Source organism: Athalia rosae, chromosome 6 (assembly GCF_917208135.1).
Source record: "Athalia rosae chromosome 6, iyAthRosa1.1, whole genome shotgun sequence".
Taxonomy (NCBI): Eukaryota; Metazoa; Arthropoda; class Insecta; order Hymenoptera; family Athaliidae; genus Athalia; species Athalia rosae.
Window position 1 is genome coordinate 3,940,925 of NC_064031.1, and position 24,153 is coordinate 3,965,077.

The 24,153-nt window shown below is 36.7% G+C and overlaps 3 protein-coding genes and 1 long non-coding RNA gene across 5 annotated transcripts; all 4 read left to right on the forward strand.

Moving 5' to 3' along the window:
- The first annotated feature begins 219 nt into the window (after window positions 1-219).
- Window positions 220-3,490, forward strand: LOC125501382. Its single transcript, XM_048656953.1, has one exon. It carries the CDS (start codon window positions 1,196-1,198, stop codon window positions 3,476-3,478), a length of 2,283 nt encoding a protein of 760 aa, XP_048512910.1. The 5' UTR covers window positions 220-1,195; the 3' UTR covers window positions 3,479-3,490.
- An 834-nt stretch (window positions 3,491-4,324) lies between these two features.
- LOC105683866 (eclosion hormone) lies at window positions 4,325-7,202 on the forward strand. 2 transcript variants are annotated; one of them, XM_012396809.2, is made up of 3 exons: window positions 4,325-4,462; window positions 5,762-5,851; window positions 6,268-7,202. In XM_012396809.2, exons 2-3 carry the CDS (start codon window positions 5,764-5,766, stop codon window positions 6,429-6,431), a joined length of 252 nt encoding a protein of 83 aa, XP_012252232.1. In that variant the 5' UTR covers window positions 4,325-4,462; window positions 5,762-5,763; the 3' UTR covers window positions 6,432-7,202. The 2 variants fall into 2 exon arrangements, with proteins under 2 accessions (XP_012252232.1, XP_048512917.1); XM_048656960.1 differs by having other exon boundaries at window positions 4,392-4,462; window positions 5,749-5,851.
- A 669-nt stretch (window positions 7,203-7,871) lies between these two features.
- Window positions 7,872-10,350, forward strand: LOC105683865 (elongin-B). Its single transcript, XM_012396808.3, has 3 exons — window positions 7,872-8,033; window positions 8,132-8,225; window positions 8,498-10,350. Exons 1-3 carry the CDS (start codon window positions 8,031-8,033, stop codon window positions 8,779-8,781), a joined length of 381 nt encoding a protein of 126 aa, XP_012252231.1. The 5' UTR covers window positions 7,872-8,030; the 3' UTR covers window positions 8,782-10,350.
- Window positions 10,351-13,672: 3,322 nt separating this feature from the next.
- Window positions 13,673-17,162, forward strand: LOC125501406. The gene is made up of 4 exons (XR_007278966.1): window positions 13,673-14,181; window positions 15,966-16,080; window positions 16,647-16,774; window positions 17,119-17,162. It is a non-coding gene; the product is annotated as an uncharacterized LOC125501406 (long non-coding RNA).
- Window positions 17,163-24,153: the final 6,991 nt, after the last annotated feature.

Sequence of the window (24,153 nt, forward strand, 5' to 3'; positions counted from 1 at the left end):
TTTTGTACATAATAACCATATTATCCATAACTATCGAATTAATAAAGTAGAATCTCTTTGTATAAGACTGGCGTGTGTGTATAATGACAAGTATAAATAATTTGAACATGCACATTGTACCCATGTCCACGGTATAATTGCACAATTTGCGAGATTGATCGATTGCCTATGATCGGTTGAACGATTGATTGATTAATTAACCGATTGATTTATTTATTGATTAATTGATACGCGATCGATTCGTCTCATCAGTTCTTCAGGCAATTCTTTTCCGTTTACGACGTTCAGCTTCCTGACTTATCCAATCTCTTAGATTATACGTTCACTTTGTAACACCGTAGTTCGAGGTCTATTTTGCAATAGGAAGACTATACAAGGATGAAAGAAACAAGCTAAGTATGTTGGAATGCTCCGACGGATATTTTATATCAGCTTATAGAATTTGGAGAAATATTATCATAGCGGGAAGACTCGATGGTACTTTAGTTTTCGAAACAACGATTTTCTTACTGAAATTTTCGGAAAACAAGACACAAACATTGGACGATAATTTGTCCGAAATAACGAGCTGCGAAAGGTTCTACAATTCGGACCTGAGCAAGAAGTGTTCACGTATGTTCCTCAATTGGTGAGTACTATTTCCCAACGGTTGTTCCGTTTTTTTTTCGAAGTTGTAAATAATTATTTGATACAATAGTAGTGGGATTAGAAAAAGTTGGAGGTTGTCGTTATGTGCACCGTAACGTAAAATGCAAATTGAAAATTATTTTTTTTTTTTTTCTTGTAACGCGGAATTTATAAAGTCTAGACAGTTGTTACAAATTCAATAATATCATAGGTGTGTGGATAGCGTATTTTCGGATGACATACCACAGTATTTATTGCACAAGTTATTTTTAGCGTTGTTATATTAGCTAATATGTAAATTGGTGTTTTATGAGGATGCGGAAGTAGGAATCGTACGTCAAATCTTCTAATAATCCGGTATGGACAAGAAATTTCGTCACGTATTTCAACTATGCGCGTTCAAACGGATTATGTATAGGTCAAACTAATCCGTATATCATTTGAATTTCGCAAGACGATCTTACGATTCCGAACAATAATTTGGGAAAGAGAAATACGAGAGAAAAAAAATTTCGTTTATTTTCAGAATTTTCTTAGAGCAGCGTGGCCTTTCCCGGGTAGAATATTTATGCCGCCTTTGGCTTACAGAAGAATGCACAGCACACCGAATCGTAGAGTACCGACTTCGATAGCCCTCGAATTGGCCGGTTTGCATCCCGCAGTGAAAAGAAGTCAATCTTTGTACGTTAACAGAGAGATTTTGAGACGTAAACGTAAGCCGAAGACTTGGCCCACGATATTGATCGAACGATCTACACGAATTTACGGCGAAATACCGAGCGTGGCAGATGATAATATTCGAGGATATCAAGGCCGGACGACAAGGCCTGATTACTTTTTCGAAAGATCAGAGGTTGCGATCTCCCCAATAATCGATGATATATTTAGAGGAAAACGTTATTCTATCAAAAATTTATTCAACGATTTGTCGATGAAAACGGTTTCGAAAAGTTTGTCGGGATTCAGGTTCCGTCGCGACGCCAACTACGGCGAAGGGGACGTCGAGAAATCGAACGACTCTCCGCAGACGGAGAATAATTACTCCAGATTACTAAAAATCCTGTCACGAGATCGAGTGCACGGAATAAGCGAATACGATGCGGATAACGCGCGTGATTTTCATCGCAGATCGAAACGCCACGTCGCCCGTGAGGATAAAGATTTTGGAGGAAAAGTTGAAGCTGAAGAAAAACCGAACAACGACGTTGACGGGGAAACTGAAGCTTCGCAAAATAAGAGAGTTACCAGAAAACACAGGTACACACCAGTATTCAAGGAATGCAACGATACGACAGCGGCCAGCGAAGTAGCCGATCTGAACGCGCCACCGCCCCCGAATCCGCCGCCCCAGCAAAGACGAGCAACTTTGACGGATTATTATAGAAATGGCGGAAACATTCAAGACATTGACTCAAATTGGAATAAAAAAACCCCACGCAATCAAAACAAGTACGACGATGATTCGAAGATTCCTCTGACCACGATCCCCCCGGCTGTTGAGGAGGAGGACGAAGAAGAACCCGCTCAAAAGGAGGCGGTTTCGACCACGAAAAATGAAACTTACATCAACCTTCAAGATCATCAAAAAGATGCGCAGGTTGGAACGGTGCCTAAAGATTCGAATGGCTACCCCGTAGATATTCCTGCCTATAATCCCGACGTCATTCCCTACGTTGATGTTCCGGACTATTCGGATCAAAGGGAAGAAAGTTTGGATAAGGACGACAGGAAAGTTGCCAAGGAAAAATACGTAGAGTACCCGGACGAAGAAGCAGATGTGATAGACCCGGGATTGGTTCTGGCAAATAATGGAAAACGTTCGGAAAAGATTATCGTCCGTGACGAGGACGTTCAGGAGCCGGAAGAGGTGAAAGAAGAAATTGAAGAAGAACGTGGAAGTGACGAAGAGGAAGCTGAAAAATCACCGTTCACAAGTATCGCTGATGAATCGGACGAGGACAAAGAAAAGGAAAACGAAGAAACAATTTCGAAAAACGTTCGATCCGATGTTACAGACGATACCTATGATTTTGGCCCGATACATTTCGATATAGAGGAATACAGAAAACCGTTTAACCTCGAAGAACTGTTCAAGGATATTGAGAAGGAAGTTGAAGAGAAAAACGCGACAAAGGGAGACGTCAACGAACACCAGGGAAGCAAAAATATTCCTGTTCGCGGTGACAGTAATGAAGCAAGAGGCTCGTACAAACCGTACTGGGACGACGGTGATTTCAAGGCCTTCGAAAGTCCGCTGGTGAAAACACGAGGTGATAAATTAACCGAGAAAAACGTAGCTAATAACGATGAGAAAAATTCACCGCAAGATTCGACGCTCGTACCGCCGAATTTCTTCGAAGAATTTGACAGAGTCTTCGGTCCAGCCGCTTCCGACAAACCTTTTTTCGCCGATTACTTCCGCGAAGACGACGAAGAGAAGGAGAAGGAAGAACGTCTTCCGGCTTCTTCTTCTTCTTCTTCGTTAATTAAAAATGACGACTATCCTTACGGGGATGAAAATACTTACGAAAATCTTTTCGCGACCGACGTTAACGGGAAGAAATCTAAATCGGAATCCAAAACCACCAAGGACAACGACGACGACGACGACGTTTACTACAAGAAATATTCAGATCACGACGTCGCTGATTTCCTCGAGGAAAAAAAGGCAGATGCCGAGGCTGAAGAGCCGTATAAAACTCTCGCTACTATTCTAGATAAAAAAGATGACATTTCTAGACTCGACGATGAAGTTTCCACCAAAGCTAAAATGGAGGGTAAAGTACCGAATAAATACAATAACTTCTGGACACTTGAATACGGTAGTCCGGATAGGTCGGAAAAAACTTAATCAAGACAAAAAAAGCAAAAAAAAAAAACGAAGAAGAAGAAGAAAGGAAACAAACAGAATATTTATTTAATCCGATAATTTCACGACAAATGTATAAAATAAGTATAATACGCGTGTAATAAAGAAATTTTCATGATCGTTGACGTCACGTGTAACCCTCACCTCGGATAATTTATTTCGAGTCTAAATTCGAACAACGATTGGTTGTAATCCGTAAGCCTGTTCCTTTTTCGCAGTTTCTGCTTCCTGTTTTTGTATATTACAGGCGTTGCGTCTGGTCGCGCCGCGCGTGGTACCTTATATTATGACTTATTCGAAAGATGACAGGTGTATAACGGGCTACTACATACATACCTATAACGCTGCCCGTCGCGACTTGCGGTCAGCGATAATTAATTAAAAATAAACTTATAGTTATTATATATAAAAGTGTCGTATAGTTTAGTCGACAAACAGCTAGACCTTTATATACCGATCGTATATACATACACGATTATATTATCGAGTTGCGATCAAAACCGTTCGAATTCCTTAGCAATGTTCGTTCGTGAATTAATCTCAATGACATATCGTTATAACGTGTAGACTTATCACCGAAAGAATTCGAGATTCCCCGTAGGTAAGAACTTCCGCGTCCGTCGAATCGCACGCTTTGTCGATACAATACACGCATATATTGTAAGGTAAGCCTAACGTCTTGAGATATATAATATGTACAAACATACATTATTTGACGAGTGCAACAGGAAATTATCTAGGTAACTGAATTAGGATGAAAGCCAACATCGCAGGGGGTTCCCCTTTCTCAAGGAGGGTGGTCCAGGACGTAGTCTATATCACCAGTAAATTTATCCTCAGGGTGATCCGGTATATAAGCTTCTGTTTCCGCCATTCTGGCATCACTCGACTCTCCTCCATCGGCTATCAGAGTCCAAACCTTCGTTTTACAAACGGTACCTTCTCCTCGACTCTATTGTCCACCAAGTAAGTACCACACACGTCCAACAATCTTTCTAACGAGACCGCTAATTGATTCAAAAACTTACTCTCATTAATTATCACTTTCCACCGCTGACACGTTAGTATTTAACCGATTTTTCGGGATCGTTCTTCGCGTGGCTTTTTGTTTATATACCGAACTTCCAGCATCCGGTTAACCGTGTACCAAAAAAAAAAAAAAAAAACTTTCAAATTGGGAACCGACGATTTTGGTCCCAACGACGATGACTGGATATAACAAAGAATAATTTATTGTAAGAAGAGAAATGTTCTCGATTCTTTTTCTATTATTTGTTTTATTTATTTTTATTTTTTACACACAATCGATTCATGTTCATCGATTTGATGAAATACATTTTATGTAGAGTAAAATGTTTGGAGTAAACGTTTTATAAGCTGCTCTCGAGATCACAATGAGCTTGACTGGTAAGAGGTGATCAAACGCGGAAGCACGCGTTGTATTCCGGTTATTAGCTGGTCAAAGAAGAAGAGAGAGAGAGAGAAAAAAAAATGTATAAATAAAATAAGCGACAAGACCATTTACTACAGACAACCGAACAACCTTCGGCAATCTTCCTACCGGTGAAATATTCGGATTACTAATTAGACGCATTTAACATACGTATATCAAAATATATGTATATATTTTTTTTAGATCCATTTTATTGCTCTCCAATACTTTACTACCGTGTAGGAAGCTCCACCGATGTAACGTTGTAGTATCGCGCAAATTCGAAATCCTCTGTTAAAAAAGAAAAAAAAAAAAAAACCAATCAACGATCGTGTTACTTACGAATTCTTTGGTGACACCTGCCGCACGGTGATCTCATACAGTGCAAGAATTACTTGTGGGCATTCTTACTCTCGGAAATCATTCAAAAACTTTGATCGAATCTGTTGCATTTCAAGTTTCCCCTGACTCGCGGTTGTCGTATGATTTCAAACCGCTTCAATTGTGAATTTAAACTATACATGTGCAAATGTGTAATAAATATCATGTAAGAAAACTACGACTAGAAGTGTTGTGGAAAAATGAGGCAAAAAAAAAAAAGAAAAGGAAATTATACGCATACAGATAATGAAATTGACGATAGCTTGCGGGCATCATACAGTGTATTGAACCACGCTTCATTCCAATTAATTCCAATTAATTGCAATTCGGTTTTACAACATGTTCTCAAATTTTTTTTCATATGATCAGATTTGAACCGATTGGTTTCGCGCAGGTATAGCGAGAGTGAATTGGATTTAACTAAAAGCCACGTACATAGAACTTTGTTTCAGATATGAAGAACCAAACACGTGTTGCTCTTCTCCTCTTCGTTGTATTGGCAGCCTTTTTCATAACTGCATCAGCCGGCTCCAATCGCATTGGTTTGTAAAATGACGATGATCATCTTCACAATTTGTTTCTACTATTAATTTTTATTCATATCATCAACGTTTACATTTATGTTTATCATCCGAATTTGTACATAATTATATATTTATAAGATTTTTATAAACTGTCTCCAGCAGCAGGTCATCGATCTCGTATTTATATCGATGAAGAAAGCTGAACGAAATAAAATTCAGATACATATGCATAAATTATTATTATCTCTATGTAATCGATGCGCGAACGGGTTTTTTTTTCGGATTTATTCGCCAAATGTTAATTAATTCTTCTTACTTTTATTTTATTTTATTTTCTCTGTTGTTTGACTATTCTCATATACATGCATATTCAAAATAATACATGATTTTCAAAATTCTTCTCTGATGCGTGAAACTTGTTCGTTATATCGTAGGAGTATGCATAAGGAACTGCGCACAATGCAAGAAGATGTTTGGCGCTTACTTCGAGGGTCAGCTTTGTGCTGATACATGCGTCAAGTTCAAGGGAAAAATCATTCCGGATTGTGAAGACGCCAGCTCCATTGCACCGTTCATCACCAAAATTGATGACGAATAGATTATTCAACTATATGAATAATTTACTATATTTTCGAATTCCTCCGCATGATGAATTATTACATTCATAAAATTGAAAGAACATTTTTTTGGCTGGTTCCAAGTTTTTGACATACTGCTGAAATATATGTGGGTACTTATTTTTTTTTTTATTTTGATATACGGTAGTGATCAGATAGATATAAAGGTGATACAGTAGAGGGTGACAGAATGCCGACAATCTAAGTGATATTTACTTTCAATATGAGGGTCGAACAATTAGTACCTGTATCAAATAGAAGTGATTCATTTACATTATTTTTCTCTTTTGTTTGAAACAAAGGTACAAATAACTTAACGCACTTCAATTTCATACTCATTATAAATCGATCGTTTTTTATTTATTTCATTCAAGTATACTGATAATGTACGAGAGACTTTGTAATCTCGAACACAAATGAGAATTTATTGGTTTCAATTAAAAGAAGTGACTGCATAGCTAAAGGAACCATATTGTATGCCAATGATGTTACCTGATTTATTCATAGTAAGATGAAACATTGCTTTAGAATAAGAAAATGTTGTATGCTTTAATCTGCAATATGCTAGATTATAGAAACGTTAGACAAATGCAAAACTATTATTTCTAAGTTCCTGCATTCATGTGAACGTGAATTATGATTCTAGTCAACGAAATATACAATTGATGTCATATGTTTTTTATTGGAAAATTGTACTCGCAATGTCATTGTAATTTACGGTATAACAATTATAACCATTTTTTGAAGCCTAATATTCTGATTCAATTTCTAATTTTTTCTACCAAATTCCTCACATTCTGAGATTATGATACCTGCAATGAATTAAATATAACCATGAGAATTAGTTTATTATCGATTTTTATCATCAGTAATCCCACAGTCTGAAAAGGTTTTCTCGTTTGTACTGCTTCACGAGTCTGTAAACCTTTTCAACCTGATGGGATGAAAATTGATTATCTTATTGCCATTTTATGCATATAGGCTTATGTTCTATTTTCTGTGCCAAATTAGATCTACTTGTGTTTCTATGAGAGACATAAGTTGATGTAATGACTAGGTAATACAGTCTACTATTATACATATGCCTTCACGCAATTACTATGCCACAGAATTAGATATGTTCACGAGAAATTGTTCCATCAAAACGCATTCGTGAGGCGGCATTATAATTTATAGTAGCATGAATTAGAAACGAAGTAGTTATTGAAATCAAACTTTATAGATCAATGGTTAATCGCTACATAAATAACGATACTAAATTGAAAGAATCGTTGAAATCTGTTGCTAATTTTCTGAATGTTTCATAAACGACGCGTAAAATTTATTCGTATGTGCAGATGTGTTTTATTGGTTCGTGGATATCCGCGTAAACCAATCATGGCTGATATGATAAAATGTTAACCCACGAAGGCCACCCTCAGTCTCACGGGGTGTTTAGAAATTAGAATCAGGTTGGCATTACTACTACTTGTGTGTCTATAACCTTGGGGTTCGGAGATAAACACACAATTTCTAAGGAATATTTATAATTAAATTAAGTGATTACACGTATCGTAACTAGGCTTAAACAAAATACAATAATGGTGAGAATGGAATAGTGATTTAAAACATTATACTGAAATCATCAATTCTCGCCCTGTCATCACGATTTACCTAACCTCAAAATTGTATTTCTCCTCAGGACGTATTTCTTATGATCAGGCGGAAGAAAACCACGATTTTTACAGATGCTAAAGATAATACTACCGTCCTAGAACTCAAAAAAATCATTGAAGGTTAGTAAAAATTTTTTGTTGAAACTTCAAATTTAAGACACTGACCAAGTACATCCTAAACACAAATCTGTCTCGACCTTGCCATTGCTAGAATAAATTGTTCAAATATATCTGTGATCAGTAGTGTGAGTTGCTTTTGTTTTAAAAATCATCTGGTCAGTTAATATATAATTGTTGGTCAAAGTTGTGGAGATTAAAATTACAATCTATGTGTTTACTTCTTTGTTTAGTCTAGCGGAGTTGAAATTTAAGCATCTTGTCATAATTTTCAGGTATACTGAAGATACCTCCAGCGAACCAACAGCTGTACAGCAAAGATATTGTTCTAATGTCAGACAACAAATGTCTATCTGATTACGGAATGACGTCGTCAGTTGCAAAAGCACAATGTCCTGCTTTGGTAGCATTAGCCATACGTGGAGAAGGCGAACAATTTGAACCACTTGAAATGACACCATATTCGTTACCACCTGATCTTCCTGACGTTATGAAGGAAGTTACCGATCAAGGGAAAATTATCTTAAAATTTCCAACAGTCAAACCTTACAGCGAGTAAACATTGGTTGAATATTTCAATCAATTCATTAGCACGGTTTCATCGGATTATGTCACAGGCATCGGAGAGTCCAAAGATGGATGAAATTAATGTTACAATGCATCCAGACCGTCACAATCGCAAGATATTGTAATAAATTATTAAATGTTGGAGTTCAAAAGTTAAGATCTCATCAACTTAATTATACGCCAATACCTCGGCAGCTTGTTAACAGATATATTTGTATATATCAACGTGTTACAACTGAACTGTGGAATGAATTCCCACAACGTTTCTTATTTTGAAATAGAATTTACCTCCTATTGAATAAATTCAGTGTGCTAATTCGGGAAAATTTACACTGGCGTAGAGCACTCGTTTTACTTATTTCATTACAGTTGTAGTAATGCAGTTCTATTTATTGATGCAATGAGATTATTATTCTAGAAAACTATCATGTCAATTTTAATTGCGAATCCAGACATAATTATTAAATGTATTTTGTATGCCGCCGTTCTTATGACGGAACAATCACTAGTTTCATTTGAGCGATAAGAAATTTCGATGTTATATTTGATCTCTACTTTCTTGATCGGTTTTTTGAACGTACAAAATTATCCATTTTCAATACTTTGAGTGTTTGTATGACAAAAAATGGATTTTATTTCTATTTGCACACACCATTGATGTGTATTAAAATAAATACGATAATAAATCAAATTTCTATCAATTGAAGGGCCCTGTTCTGTGAATTTACGGCCCAGCCTCTCCTGTGCCTGTGAAGGGTGCGTGAATATGTAAAAAAAACTAATATGATAAATCTAATTCTTGTTTTAGAAGTTCAAATTAAACTTGAAGAAATGCATGACCACGGCTGGTTGTCTTCAAATTTTTGACACATACAGAATAAATAGATTCGATGTTTCAAACTGGAAGTCTTGTAACAACGATCAATTAATAAATATGAATTAATCAATGCAGAAAACTGAAATGAAAATAGCTGCCGATCCCAATTAAGAGTTATATTCAAACCGAAATAGACGACGTTAGGTGAAATCTATTGAATCAATGACCATATATATAGAGTCTAATGTAAGTTTGGAATCTTGTACTTACTAAAAAAATGATCGAGTGTATCAAGTTGCCTTTTTTTAACCCGCAACACACTCGCCTAGTAACTAAACTTGAATGAAAATCACTTAATGTGAATTTACGTGAATATTGTTTAATGAGTTGTATGTGGATTAACCGCTTCTGTCCTCTCTATGAATCTTGATTCTTTGTCTTACAATACCAACGTGAACGATTGTGAAGATGTATCTTGAATTTTAAACTTCAAGTCAAATCTGGTAAAAAATTTTGTGATATTCTAGAACTACAGAAAACAAACGAGAATATTCTAGCTAAGTGAACGATTGTCAAGATCCACCTTGAATTTTGAACCTCAAGTCAAATCTGATGAATGATTTTGTGATACTCTACATCTACACAAAACAAATGAGAGTATTCCAGCTATGTTCTTCAGCATTACGTACCCGCGTTGTATGATTCCTCATAACTTCTGGAAAATAAACTTTTCGATTAGCAATATCTGAATCTTCCGTCTGACCTAACAAGTGAGCTCCATATACATCGTTTTTCAGACCAAGATTCGTCCCGATAATCTACAAGGCCTATTTTACTTATACGACCACATATACCTTCGGCTTTCCCAGCATTGCAGAGTTTGCAGTTACCAGTTATTCATGGGCAATATTCATTGAAATATTTGAGTTTTATTCGCTAAAATCGCGAAAAATTAACTGCGCTAGTGTTTTCTTGCGCGAGAAAAACGAATCCGATGAATTCGGCTTGCAGATTTAGTTTTTTGTGCTAAAATATTCGAGGATACCCTCGGGAATTTCCCCAAGAAAACAAATGAAAAAACGAGTTCATTTTTTACCTAACTTTTGAAGTCTATAAAGCTACAACGCATCTCTTTCAGAACATAAGACTGCATCTGTATCTGAAAAGAGACCGTGATGCATATAGTCTTTGCACATTATCCGGTGTGAAAAACACCAAAGACTAAAGTCTTTGCACATTTTTCGGACTAAAAAACACCGAAGACTATAGTCTTTGCACATTTTTCGGACTAAAAAACACCAAAGACTATGGTCTTTGCACGTTTTTCCCTCTCAAAAACACCAAAGACTATAGTCTTTGCACATTTTTCGGACTAAAAAACACCAAAGATTTCAGTCTTTGCACATTTTTCGGTCTGAAAAACACCGAAGACTATAGTCTTTGCACGTTTTTCGGACTAAAAAACACCAAAGACTATAGTCTTTGCACATTTTTCGGTCTGAAAAACAACAAAGACTATAGTCTTTGCACATTTTTTGGTCTGAAAAACACCAAAGACTATAGTCTTTGCACATTTTTCGCTCTGAAAAACACCAAAGACTATAGTCTTTGCACATTTTTCGGACTGAAAAACACCAAAGAGTATAGTCTTTGCACATTTTTCGCTCTGAAAAACACCAAAGACTATAGTCTTTGCACATTTTTCGGACTGAAAAACACCAAAGAGTATAGTCTTTGCACATTTTTCGGACTGAAAAACACCAAAGAGTATAGTCTTTGCACATTTTTCGCTCTGAAAAACACCAAAGACTATAGTCTTTGCACATTTTTCGCTCTGAAAAACACCAAAGACTATAGTCTTTGCACATTTTTCGGTCTGAAAAACAACAAAGACTATAGTCTTTGCACATTTTTTGGTCTGAAAAACACCAAAGACTATAGTCTTTGCACATTTTTCGGACTGAAAAACACCAAAGAGTATAGTCTTTGCACATTTTTCGCTCTGAAAAACACCAAAGACTATAGTCTTTGCACATTTTTCGCTCTGAAAAACACCAAAGACTATAGTCTTTGCACATTTTTCGCTCTGAAAAACACCCAAGACCATAGTCTTTGCACATTTTCCGAGGGGGAAAGAAACTCGATTGATTTCCCATTTTTTCTGATTGTTTTCGATTTTTCTGATGTTCCGCAAGTTATTCGACTTTTCTGATTTTTTCTGATTTTTTGCAATTTTTTCCGATTTTTTCCGATTCTTTCTGGATTTTGAGAATTATTTTTTACTTGAGCCGCCCCTGGATGGGTGCGGGCCTTGGAAATTAATTGTTCGCCCCTAAAGAGCCACGTGACTATACCACGTGGTCTTGTCACGTGACCCGACTCGCCGATACAGCTAGCGCCATGTGGCGGAATTTTCGTGAACTAAAATTCCAGGTTTCTTGCCCCTTGACGTCAGGCAATGTGATGCGTAAAAGAGAGGTAAAAGAAAGATGCAAAAGTTTTGACCCTTCTTCGGGCGAAAACGAAAAGGTATTGACCACCCTTTCCAGCGCAAACCGTAAAAGTTTTGTCACTTCGTCGAACAAAAATGCGAAAGCATTGACCATCCTTTCGATCAAAAAACGGCGAAAGTTTCGTCAGTTCTCTGAACAAAACCAGAAAACTATTGACACGAAATACGGAAAATGTGCAAAGACTATAGTCTTTGGTGTTTTTAGCTTCGAAAAATGTGCAAAGACTATAGTCTTGGGTGTTTTCAGCGTCGAAAAATGTACAAAGACTATAGTCTTTAGTGTTTTTAGCGTCGAAAATGTGCAAAGACTATAGTCTTTGGTGTTTTCAGCGTCGAAAAATGTACAAAGACTATAGTCTTTGGTGTTTTCAGCGTCGAAAAATGTACAAAGACTATAGTCTTTGGTGTTTTTAGCGTCGAAAAATGTGCAAAGACTTTAGTCTTTGGTGTTTTCAGCGTCGAAAAATGTACAAAGACTATAGTCTTTGGTGTTTTTACTGTCGAAAAATGTACAAAGACTATAGTCTTTGGTGATTTTAGCGTCGGAAAATGTGCGAAGACTGTAGTCTTTGGTGTTTTTAGCGTCGAAAAATGTACAAAGACTGTAGTCTTTGGTGTTTTTAGCGTCGAAAAATGTACAGAGACTATAGTCTTCGGTGTTTTCAGCGTCGAAAAATGTACAAAGACTGTAGTCTTTGGTGTTTTTAGCGTCGAAAAATGTGCAAAGACTGTAGTCTTTGGTGTTTTTAGCGTCGAAAAATGTACAAAGACTGTAGTCTTTGGTGTTTTTAGCGTCGAAAAATGTGCAAAGACTGTAGTCTTTGGTGTTTTTAGCGTCGAAAAATGTACAAAGACTATGGTCTTTGGTGTTTTCTGCGTCGAAAAATGTGAAAAAACTATAGTCTTTGGTGTTTTTAGCGTCGAAAAATGTGCAAAGACTATAGTCTTTGGTGTTTTGAGCGTCGAAAAATGTGCAAAGACTATAGTCTTTGGTGTTTTGAGCGTCGAAAAATGTACAAAGACTGTAGTCTTTGGTGTTTTTACCGTCGGAAAATGTGCAAAGACTATAGTCTTTAATGTTTTCAGCGTCGAAAAATGTACAAAGACTATAGTCTTTGGTGTTTTTACTGTCGAAAAATGTACAAAGACTATAGTCTTTGGTGTTTCTAGCATCGAAAAATGTGCAAAGATCATAGCTTTTGGTGTTTTTAGCGTCGAAAAATGTGCAAAGACTATAGTTTCCGGTGTTTTTCAAAGCGAAAAATGTACAAAGACTATAGTCTTTGGTGTTCTTACTGTCGAAAAATGTACAAAGACTATAGTCTTTGGTGTTTTCAGCGTCGAAAAATGTACAAAGACTATAGTCTTTGGTGTTTTTAGCGTCGAAAAATGTGCAAAGACTTTAGTCTTTGGTGTTTTCAGCGTCGAAAAATGTACAAAGACCATAGTCTTTGGTGTTTCTAGCGTCGAAAAATGTACAAAGACTATAGTCTTTGGTGTTTCTAGCGTCGAAGAATGTACAAAGACTATAGTCTTCGGTTTTTTCTAGACTGAATTCCCAAAGAATCGTCCCAAAAATTAGCCAAGACTTTGAAAAATGAAAGTTTTATGTGTAAAAAGTTTGCAGAAAATTCCGAGTAATCTCGAAACAGTCAATTGCGAACGTGCAGTTTGGTCTTCGATTATTGCAGCGTCTCGTCCTCATCAGATTCGCCTTTTCCGAATTAATTGGCCGCATTAGCCGAAGCGACGTCGTCATCAGGAGCGACATCGATGGTAGTGCGTACATGCTTTGAGAAGAGACAGAAGAAGCTAGCGTGCAGAGAGAGACATATATTTGGGTGAGGATTAGCAATGGATTAGTACGCAGTTACTACAGCGCCATATATTTGGTTGACAATTCTTCCAGAGTCCAGTTTTGATTTAGCAGTGACTCGGGAAGGAGTGTTCCGTTCGATCTACAAATTTTTTAAAATGTGCTTGACAATCGTTAGTTTGTGAAAGTTTTTTATCATCGGAAATTTTGTGAATTCCGTAACTCGGAGGATTTTTCATCAGCACTGGTGAGCATAATGTTTTTACCGTGACCATCGTATGTTCGGGCTTCCGATCGGTCAGCAATTCGTTTCAAAAAATTTGAGCTGGTGGTAATGCGACATGAATGTATAATTTTTATAGATTTCTAGTAACGAATTAACTTGATGGTCGTAGAGATTGAGATCTTCGCGCAAAAACGGAAAACTCCGATTATTCACAATTTTATTTCCCGTATTTGAGATTGGGGGAGTATGAGGGTCATGATTTTGCGCTGCGAAAATATCTTTTATCGTTTGAATTCTAAACAACTATACCTAGTTCGTTACACATAATTATCTTCTTATAGTATTAGTATTTTCTTTCAAATTCATCTGTTTTTTTATTCATTCAATCATTCATCCAGATAGTTATATTGTTATTCTTTCATTGAAATCTATGATTGAATCATAAATTCATATCTCATGCCTATCTACTCCCAATGTCAAGCAATCGTCGCGTCTATGATTGCAGACTGTCTTAGTAATCAATCAATTAATTATTGTTAGTAGTATTTCGAACGGTTACTTGATTAATTAGTATTTCGAAAGCCTCTTTTACTATTCAATCGATTGAATCAATAAATGAATGCATGAAATTACTAATTAAATTGATGATTCGGTATGATTTCGATGCCTTTAAATTGATGTGTCCACTGATTCATTCATTCAGTTAGTCATATAGCGATTAATGATAGGACTGTAGACTGTTTGAGTAATCAAACAAATAATCAATAACAATATTATTCTCAACAGTTGAATAATTCATTAGTATTTCGGGAGCATTTTTCATTTATTTATTCGTCAATTTTTGAAATTATATATCAATCGCCCAAAACAATCATTCTTTTCAATTTATGTTCATTTATTCATGCATTCATTGATTCAGTTATTCATCTTTTTCTCTATTCATTGAGTTACAAATGTATACATGATTTCTGTTTAATTACGTGTGAAGCAATCGTCGCGTTTTTAATGGCAGACTGTCTTGGTAATCAATCAATCAATTATTGTTAGTAGTATTTCGAACGGTTACTTGATTAATTAGTATTTCGAAAGCCTCTTTCACTATTCAATCGATTGAATCAATAAATGAATGCATGAAATTACTAATTAAATTGATGATTCGGTATGATTTCGATGCTTTTAAATTGATGTGTCCACTGATTCATTCATTCAGTTAGTCATATAGCGATTAATGATAGGACTGTAGACTGTTTGAGTAATCAAACAAATAATCAATAACAATATTATTCTCAACAGTTGAATAATTCATTAGTATTTCGGGAGCATTTTTCATTTATTTATTCGTCAATTTTTGAAATTATATATCAATCGCCCAAAACAATCATTCTTTTCAATTTATGTTCATTTATTCATGCATTCATTGATTCAGTTATTCATCTTTTTCTCTATTCATTGAGTTACAAATGTATACATGATTTCTGTATAATTACGTGTGAAGCAATCGTCGCGTTTTTAATGGCAGACTGTCTTGGTAATCAATCAATCAATTATTGTTAGTAGTATTTCGAACGGTTACTTGATTAATTAGTATTTCGGAAACCTTTTTTACTATTCAATAGATTGAATAAATAAATGAATAAATAGAATCATTAATTAAATTGATGATTCGGTATGATTTCGATGATTCTCAATTCATGTGTTCATTCATTCGTTCATTTATTCATTAAGTTATTCATCCTTCCATTGGAAACATCTGATCGGAGGCGTGTAATTTGGTGAATGGTCATCAGAGTACATGTGTGTTGCAGGTATTTCGTCTTGGATTTGACGGCAGTTCGGCTTCGGCGACAGAAGAGGCGACATCGGGAGCGACATCAGTAGCAAAGCGGGTTCCTCAGAGCGACGATGGAGAGAGAGAGAACGGTGAGCAGAACTTCACATAGAATTCAGTTGAATATGCAAACGTTCCTATATGTATTTTGATCACTCGCTCTCGACTATTCATACTTAAAACAGTCGTTAGAAATACACTGGCCCGGGTTCTGAACAATCCTTTAAAATTCTGAGAGTTGACTTTTCAATTGAATTACGCGTTTCATTCTGTTTTCCGGAATTCTAAGTTAATCAATCAATTAATCTAACTAATACAAATTAGATATAGCAATTATTTTCAATCAGCTTTCTATACAAAATTTTTCTGATTTTTCGGGCCGTCCATGTTTTCAAATCGCTCGAGCGTCGGTTTTCCGCCGTAGTTTGATTACGTTATTGCGAGCTTCGCTGAAGGATATATTGCAAGTGCACTGAATGCAGCTCCAGAAAAATTCGTAGGGATGATTTTACAATGATTCACTCAATTTCTTTTCTCAATGAAATTTGGAATGATTTATTGATCATTTTCGTGGATACAAATAGAGTATAAATATAAGCGATTGTTATATCGTGACTTTAATTGTACATGTGATATTTTTTTTCTTTCTTTCTGGTAGATGACCATTGCGCGATGCAAGCAAATCAGGACATCAACGAGTCTCTCCAAAGATCCACTCCTCTCCATCCTGTTCCGGTAGAGATGGATCTGCAACACATGAGAAGTACAACTCCTTTTTTTGCGGAGGTATGTTTCATTTAATTTATTCCATTCGAGAGTCCCAAGTAGAATCCAACATTCAGAGTCTGAGTATATGAATTGCACCCCCTTGGAAAATATTTTCAAAATCCTCCTCATAAAATCAGATCACCCAGCATGACCCAATAGACTCGGTAGATGCATACACCCCCCACAATAAAATTCATCAGACACGCCAATAAGGCAAGACAATAATTTATTATCATATAACTTGGTACAATTTCTTTATAATTCAAACGTCTTATACTTATATGCTGATCATAAAATAAGTCATACATTAGGTAAGCTATGTAATCAGTTGATTAATTGTATATTTGTTATTTATGTTACAGGTCGCATATCTTCCAACGTCGGAGATGCTGTCGCCGCAGTTATGACCCCCTGGACTTCCCCTGTTCATCAGGGGGAGTCCAGGGACCCGTCCCCTGGGACTGCGCGGCCTCCCACCGCCCCCGGGGTCCCAGGGGACCCAGTCCCCGAGGACTTGTCTCCGGGGATTCGGTATCCCCGCTGGAGGGGATGCCATATCCCGAGGGACATGTCCTCGGGACTGGTCTTCGGGGACGCAAGTTCCCCCAGGGACACGTCCCCGGAGATGCGGTATCCCCGCTGGAGGGGATACCGTGTCTTTGGGGGCGTGGCCTTGGGGGAATAAGCGTCCTCGAAAATCCCGGGAAAAGGAGGTCCCAAGCGGACACTTTGTTTTTCGTTTCTCTAGAGAAATCAAGAAAACGAGTGACCGCTTGGGACCTCCTTTTCCCGGGATTTTCGAGGACGCTTATTCCCCCAAGGCCACGCCCCCAAAGACACGGTATCCCCTCCAGCGGGGATACCGCATCTCCGGGGACGTGTCCCTGGGGGAACTTGCGTCCCCGAAGACCAGTCCCGAGGACATGTCCCTCGGGATATGGCATCCCCTCCAGCGGGGATACCGAATCCCCGGAGACAAGTCCTAGGGACTGGGTCCCCTGGGACCCCGGGGGCGGTGGGAGGCCGCGCAGTCCCAGGGGACGGGTCCCTGGACTCCCCCTGATGAACAGGGGAAGTCCAGGGGGTCATAACTGCGGCGACAGCATCTCAGAGTACCTGAAATATACAAAAAGTGCATTAATAATGACGTAATATAAGAATATGTTATCAAGAATATTATATTCTATGTCAATATGTTAGTTGAATGTTATATTACATTATCTGTTAATATATTACTGCCAATGTGATATTATAATATATTACATTGAATATATTTTTATAATGTACTCTAACTTATATCATACTGATATTTATGTCATACCTGTAAACGAATTGTGCGATGCCATGCAACGCCTGCCCTTCGTGGTTGGAAGTTGAATAAGTACTGCGATGAACTAGGCACAGTGATGACTGATTGAAAGTCTGAAAAAAATGTCATACATGAAATAAAGTAGAATTGTAAACCTAAACCTAAGATTTATTAATAAATTTGTTCACGATATAACGGCGAAGATTATTTCTAAACCTTTGATAAATTCCCAAATCCTATGGATTGACAAATTATAGTGTTTGAACGCGAGGACCACTATTCCGCACTTGAGAACATCATGATGTAATGAGTACTGATACGAGAGTTCATTAACGTGTGATTAATTATACCTAATTGTTCGAAATTTCAACGAAAAAGAATATTCTTAGTATAAAGTTACGGCGCCAACTTTCTCTATTCTGCATACGAGTGAATTTGGACACCAGATCTAGATCCCGAGATTGCAGTATATGAATAATCTTTCTCACCTCAAAAAAACGGTAAGCCTACCGTAACGGTAAACGGTAATGTGAAAAATCGAGGATATCTCGATGGGATTTATTCCTAACTCAATTTAATCGACGTATTCGTATTCCTTGTGCAAAAATACACAAGAAAAGTGTCCTGCAATTGATTTTAGAAATACTTCACATTTTGACCCAAAAAAACGGTAAGCCTATAGCCTTAGGATTTTCTCAAAATTTGAGACAAAATTCAATAATTTTTTTTATGGAGTTTCCTATGCTATTCCTATGTATTTTGATCTCAGGAATCCAAATTTGGAAGTTAAAACGATCTATCTTTGAAATTAACCGAGTTATCGCCAGTTTATCGGACCAAAATGGAAAAAAACGAAGATATCTCGATGGGATTTATTTCTACCTCAATTTAGTCGACGTATTCGTGTTCCTTGTGCTAAAATACACGAGAAAAGTGTCCTGCATTTCATTTCAGAAATACTTTCCATTTTCACCCGAAAAAACGGTAAGCCTACAGCCTTAGTATTTTTTCAAAAATTCAGACGATGTTCAATAATTTATTTCGAAGAGTTTGCTATACTTTTTTTTATGTATTTTGATCTCAGGAATCCAAATTTGCAAGTGAAAACGATCTATCTTCAAAATTCACAAAACAATGAATTTAGACATTGAAAAAGGCTTCCGAAATGCTAATTGATCAAGTAACCGTTCGAAATACGACTAGCAATAATTAATTGATTGATTACTAAAACAGTCTGCCATTATATACGCGACGATTGCTTCACATGTGATTATACAGAAATCATGTATAAATCCGTAACTCAATAAATGAAGAGAAGGATGAATAACTGAATGAATGAATCAATAAATAAATGGACACATAAATTGAGAAGCATCCAAATCGTGCCAAATGATTATTTTAATCAATTGATGAATTAATTATAAATTAATGAATAAATAAATAAAAAATGCTCTCGAAATACTAATAAATTATTCAACTGTTGAAAATAATATTGTTATTAATTATTCGTTTGATTACTCAAACAGTCTACAATCATATCATTAATGGATATATGACTAAGTGAATGAATGAATGAGTGATCACATCAATTCAGAAGCATCGAAATCATACCGAATCATCAATTTAATCAATGATTCCATTTATTTATTTATTTATTCGATCGATTCAAAAGTAAAAAAGGCTTCCAAAATACTAATAATTTGAGTGACCGTTCGCAATACTACGAACAATTATTGATTGATTGATTACTAAGACAGTCTGCCATTATAGACGCGACGATTGCTTTACATTGATTGTGAGAGTACATACGCATCAGGTATGAATTTATAATCCAATGAATGAATGAATAGATAACTAAGGAAATAAGATAAAAAATGGAAGAAAGAACAAATAAATTGAAGAGACAATACTAATATTATAGGAATATAATGATATGTAACAAACTAGGTAAAGTTATTCAGAATTCGAACGATGAAAGAAATTTCTGCGGTGCAAAATCGTGACCTTCGTACTCCCCCAATCTAGAATACATCAGGGAATACGATTGTGAATAATCAAAGTTTTCCGTTTTTGCGCGAAGATCTCAATCTCTACGACCATCAAGTTAATTCGTTACTAGAAATCTATAAAAATTATACATTCATGTCGCATTACCACCAGCTCAAATTTTTTGAAACGAATTGCTGACCGATCGGAAGCCCGAACATACGATGGTCACGGTAAAAACATTATGCTCACCAGTGCTGATGAAAAATCCTCCGAGTTACGGAATTCACAAAATTTCCGATGATAAAAAACTTTCACAAACTAACGATTGTCAAGCACTTTTTGAAAATATGTAGATCGAACGGAACACTCCTTCCCGAGTCACTGCTAAATCGAAACTGGACTCTGGAAGAATTGTCAACCAAATATATGGCGCTGTAGTAACTGCGTACTAATCCATTGCTAATCCTCACCCAAATATATGTCTCTCTCTGCACGCTAGCTTCTTCTGTCTCTTCTCAAAGCATGTACGCACTACCATCGATGTCGCTCCTGATGACGACGTCGCTTCGGCTAATGCGGCCAATTAATTCGGAAAAGGCGAATCTAAAGAGGACGAGACGCTGCAATAATCGAAGACCAAACTGCACGTTCGCAATTGACTGTTTCGAGATTACTCGGAATTTTCTGCAAACTTTTGACACATAAAACTTTCATTTTTCAAAGTCTTGGCTAATTTTTGGAACGATTCTTTGAGAATTAAGTCAAGAAAAAACCGAAGACTATAGTCTTTGTACATTTTTCGACGCTAAAAACACCAAAGACTATAGTCTTTGTACATTTTTCGACGCCAGAGACACCAAAGACTATAGACTTTGCACATTTTTCGACGCTAAAAACACCGAAGACTATAGTCTTTGCACATTTTTCGACGCTAAAAACACCAAAGACTATAGTGTTTGCACATTTTTCGAAGCTAAAAACACCAAAGACTATAGTCTTTGCACATTTTTCGACGCTAAAAACACCAAAGACTACAGTCTTTGTACATTTTTCGACGCTGAAAACACCAAAGACTACAGTCTTTGTACATTTTTCGACGCTAAAATCACCAAAGATTACAGTCTTTGCACATTTTTCGACGCTAAAAACACCAAAGACTATAGTCTTTGTACATTTTCCGACGCTAAAAACACCAAAGACTATAGTCTTTGTACATTTTTCGACAGTAAAAACACCAAAGACTACAGTCTTCGCACATTTTTCGACGCTGAAAACACCAGAGACTACAGTTTCCGCACATTTTTCGACGCTGAAAACACCAAAGACTACAGTCTTTGCACATTTTTCGACGCTGAAAACACTCAAGACTACAGTCTTTGTACATTTTTCAACGCTGAAAACACCAAAGACTACAGTCTTTGTACATTTCTCGACGCTAAAAACACCAAAGACTACAGTCTTCGCACATTTTTCGACGCTGAAAACACCAAAGACTACAGTCTTTGTACATTTTTCGACGCTGAAAACACCAAAGAACACAGTTTCCGCACATTTTTCGACGCTGAAAACACCAAAGACTACAGTCTTTGTACATTTTTCGACGCTGAAAACACTCAAGACTACAGTCTTTGTACATTTTTCGACGCTGAAAACACCAAAGACTACAGTCTTTGTACATTTTTCGACGCTGAAAACACCAAAGACTACAGTCTTTGCACATTTTTCGACGCTCAAAACACCAAAGACTATAGTCTTTGCACATTTTTCGCTTTCCGCTTCGAAAAACACCAAAGACTATAGTCTTTGCACATTTTTCGGACCAAAAAACACCAAAGACTATAGTCTTTGTACATTTTTCGACGCTAAAATCACCAAAGACTACAGTCTTTGCACATTTTTCGACGCTAAAAACACCAAAGACTATAGTCTTTGTACATTTTTCGACGCTAAAAACACCAAAGACTATAGTCTTTGCACATTTTTTGACGCTAAAAACACCAAAGACTATAGTCTTTGCACATTTTTCGACGCTAAAAACACCAAAGACTATAGTCTTCGCACATTTTTCGACGCTAAAAACACCAAAGACTATAGTCTTTGTACATTATTCGACGCTAAAAACACCAAAGACTATAGTCTTTGCACATTTTTCGACGCGAAAAATACCAAAGACTACAGTCTTTGTACATTTTTCGACGCTAAAATCACCAGAGACTATGGTCTTTGCACATTTTTCGACGCTAAAAACACCAAAGACTATAGTCATTGCACATTTTTCGACGCTAAAAACACCAAAGACTATAGTCTTTGTACATTTTTCGACGCCAAAGACACCAAAGACTACAGTCTTTGTACATTTTTCGAAGCTGAAAACACCAAAGACTATAGTCTTTGTACATTTTTTGACAGTAAAAACACCAAAGACTACAGTCTTTGTACATTTTTCGACGCTAAAAACACCAAAGACTATAGTCTTTGCACATTTTCCGACGCTGAAAACACCAAAGACTACAGTCTTTGTACATTTTCCGACGCTAAAAACACCAAAGACTATAGTCTTTGCACATTTTTCGACGCTAAAAACACCAAAGACTACAGTCTTCGCACATTTTCCGACGCTGAAAACACTAAAGACTACAGTCTTCGCACATTTTTCGACGCTGAAAACACCAAACACTACAGTCTTTGTACATTTTCCGACGCTAAAAACACCAAAGACTATAGTCTTTGCACATTTTTCGACGCTAAAAACACCAAAGACTACAGTCTTCGCACATTTTTCGACGCTGAAAACACCAAAGACTACAGTCTTTGTACATTTCTCGACGCTAAAAACACCGAAGACTATAGTCTTTGTACATTATTCGACGCTAAAAACACCAAAGACTATAGTCTTTGCACATTTTTCGACGCGAAAAATACCAAAGACTACAGTCTTGGTACATTTTTCGACGCTAAAATCACCAAAGACTATGGTCTTTGCACATTTTCCGACGCTAAAAACACCAAAGACTATAGTCATTGCACATTTTTCGACGCTAAAAACACCAAAGACTATAGTCTTTGTACATTTTTCGACGCCAAAGACACCAAAGACTACAGTCTTTGTACATTTTTCGAAGCTGAAAACACCAAAGACTACAGTCTTTGTACATTTTCCGACGCTAAAAACACCAAAGACTATAGTCTTTGCACATTTTTCGACGCTAAAAACACCAAAGACTACAGTCTTCGCACATTTTTCGACGCTGAAAACACCAAAGACTACAGTTTCCGCACATTCTTCGACGCTGAAAACACCAAAGACTACAGTCTTCGCACATTTTTCGACGCTGAAAACACCAAAGACTACAGTCTTTGTGCATTTTTCGACGCTGAAAACACTCAAGACTACAGTCTTTGTACATTTTTCGACGCTGAAAACACCAAAGACTACAGTCTTTGCACATTTTTCGACGCTCAAAACACCAAAGACTATAGTCTTTGCACATTTTTCGCTTTTCGCTTTGAAAAACACCAAAGACTATAGTCTTTGCACATTTTTCGGACCAAAAAACACCAAAGACTATAGTCTTTGCACATTTTTCAAAGCTCAAAACATCAAAGACTATAGTCTTTGCACATTTTTCGCTTTTCGCTTTGAAAAACACCAAAGACTATAGTCTTCGCACATTTTTCGACGCCAAAAACACCAAAGACTATAGTCTTTGCACATTTTTCGACGCTAAAAACACCGAAGACTATAGTCTTTGTACATTTTTCGACGCCAAAAACACCAAAGACTATAGTCTTTGCACATTTTTCGACGCTGAAAACACCAAAGACTATAGTCTTTGTACATTTTTCGACGCTAAAAACACCAAAGACTATAGTCTTCGTACATTTTTCGACGCTAAAACACCAAAGACTATAGTCTTTGCACATTTTTTGACGCTAAAAACACCAAAGACTACAGTCTTTGTACATTTTTCGACGCTGAAAACACCAAAGACTACAGTCTTTGTACATTTTTCGACGCTAGAAACACCAAAGACTGAAGTCTTTGCACATTTTTCGACGCTAAAAACACCAAAGACTATAGTCTTTGTACATTTTTCGA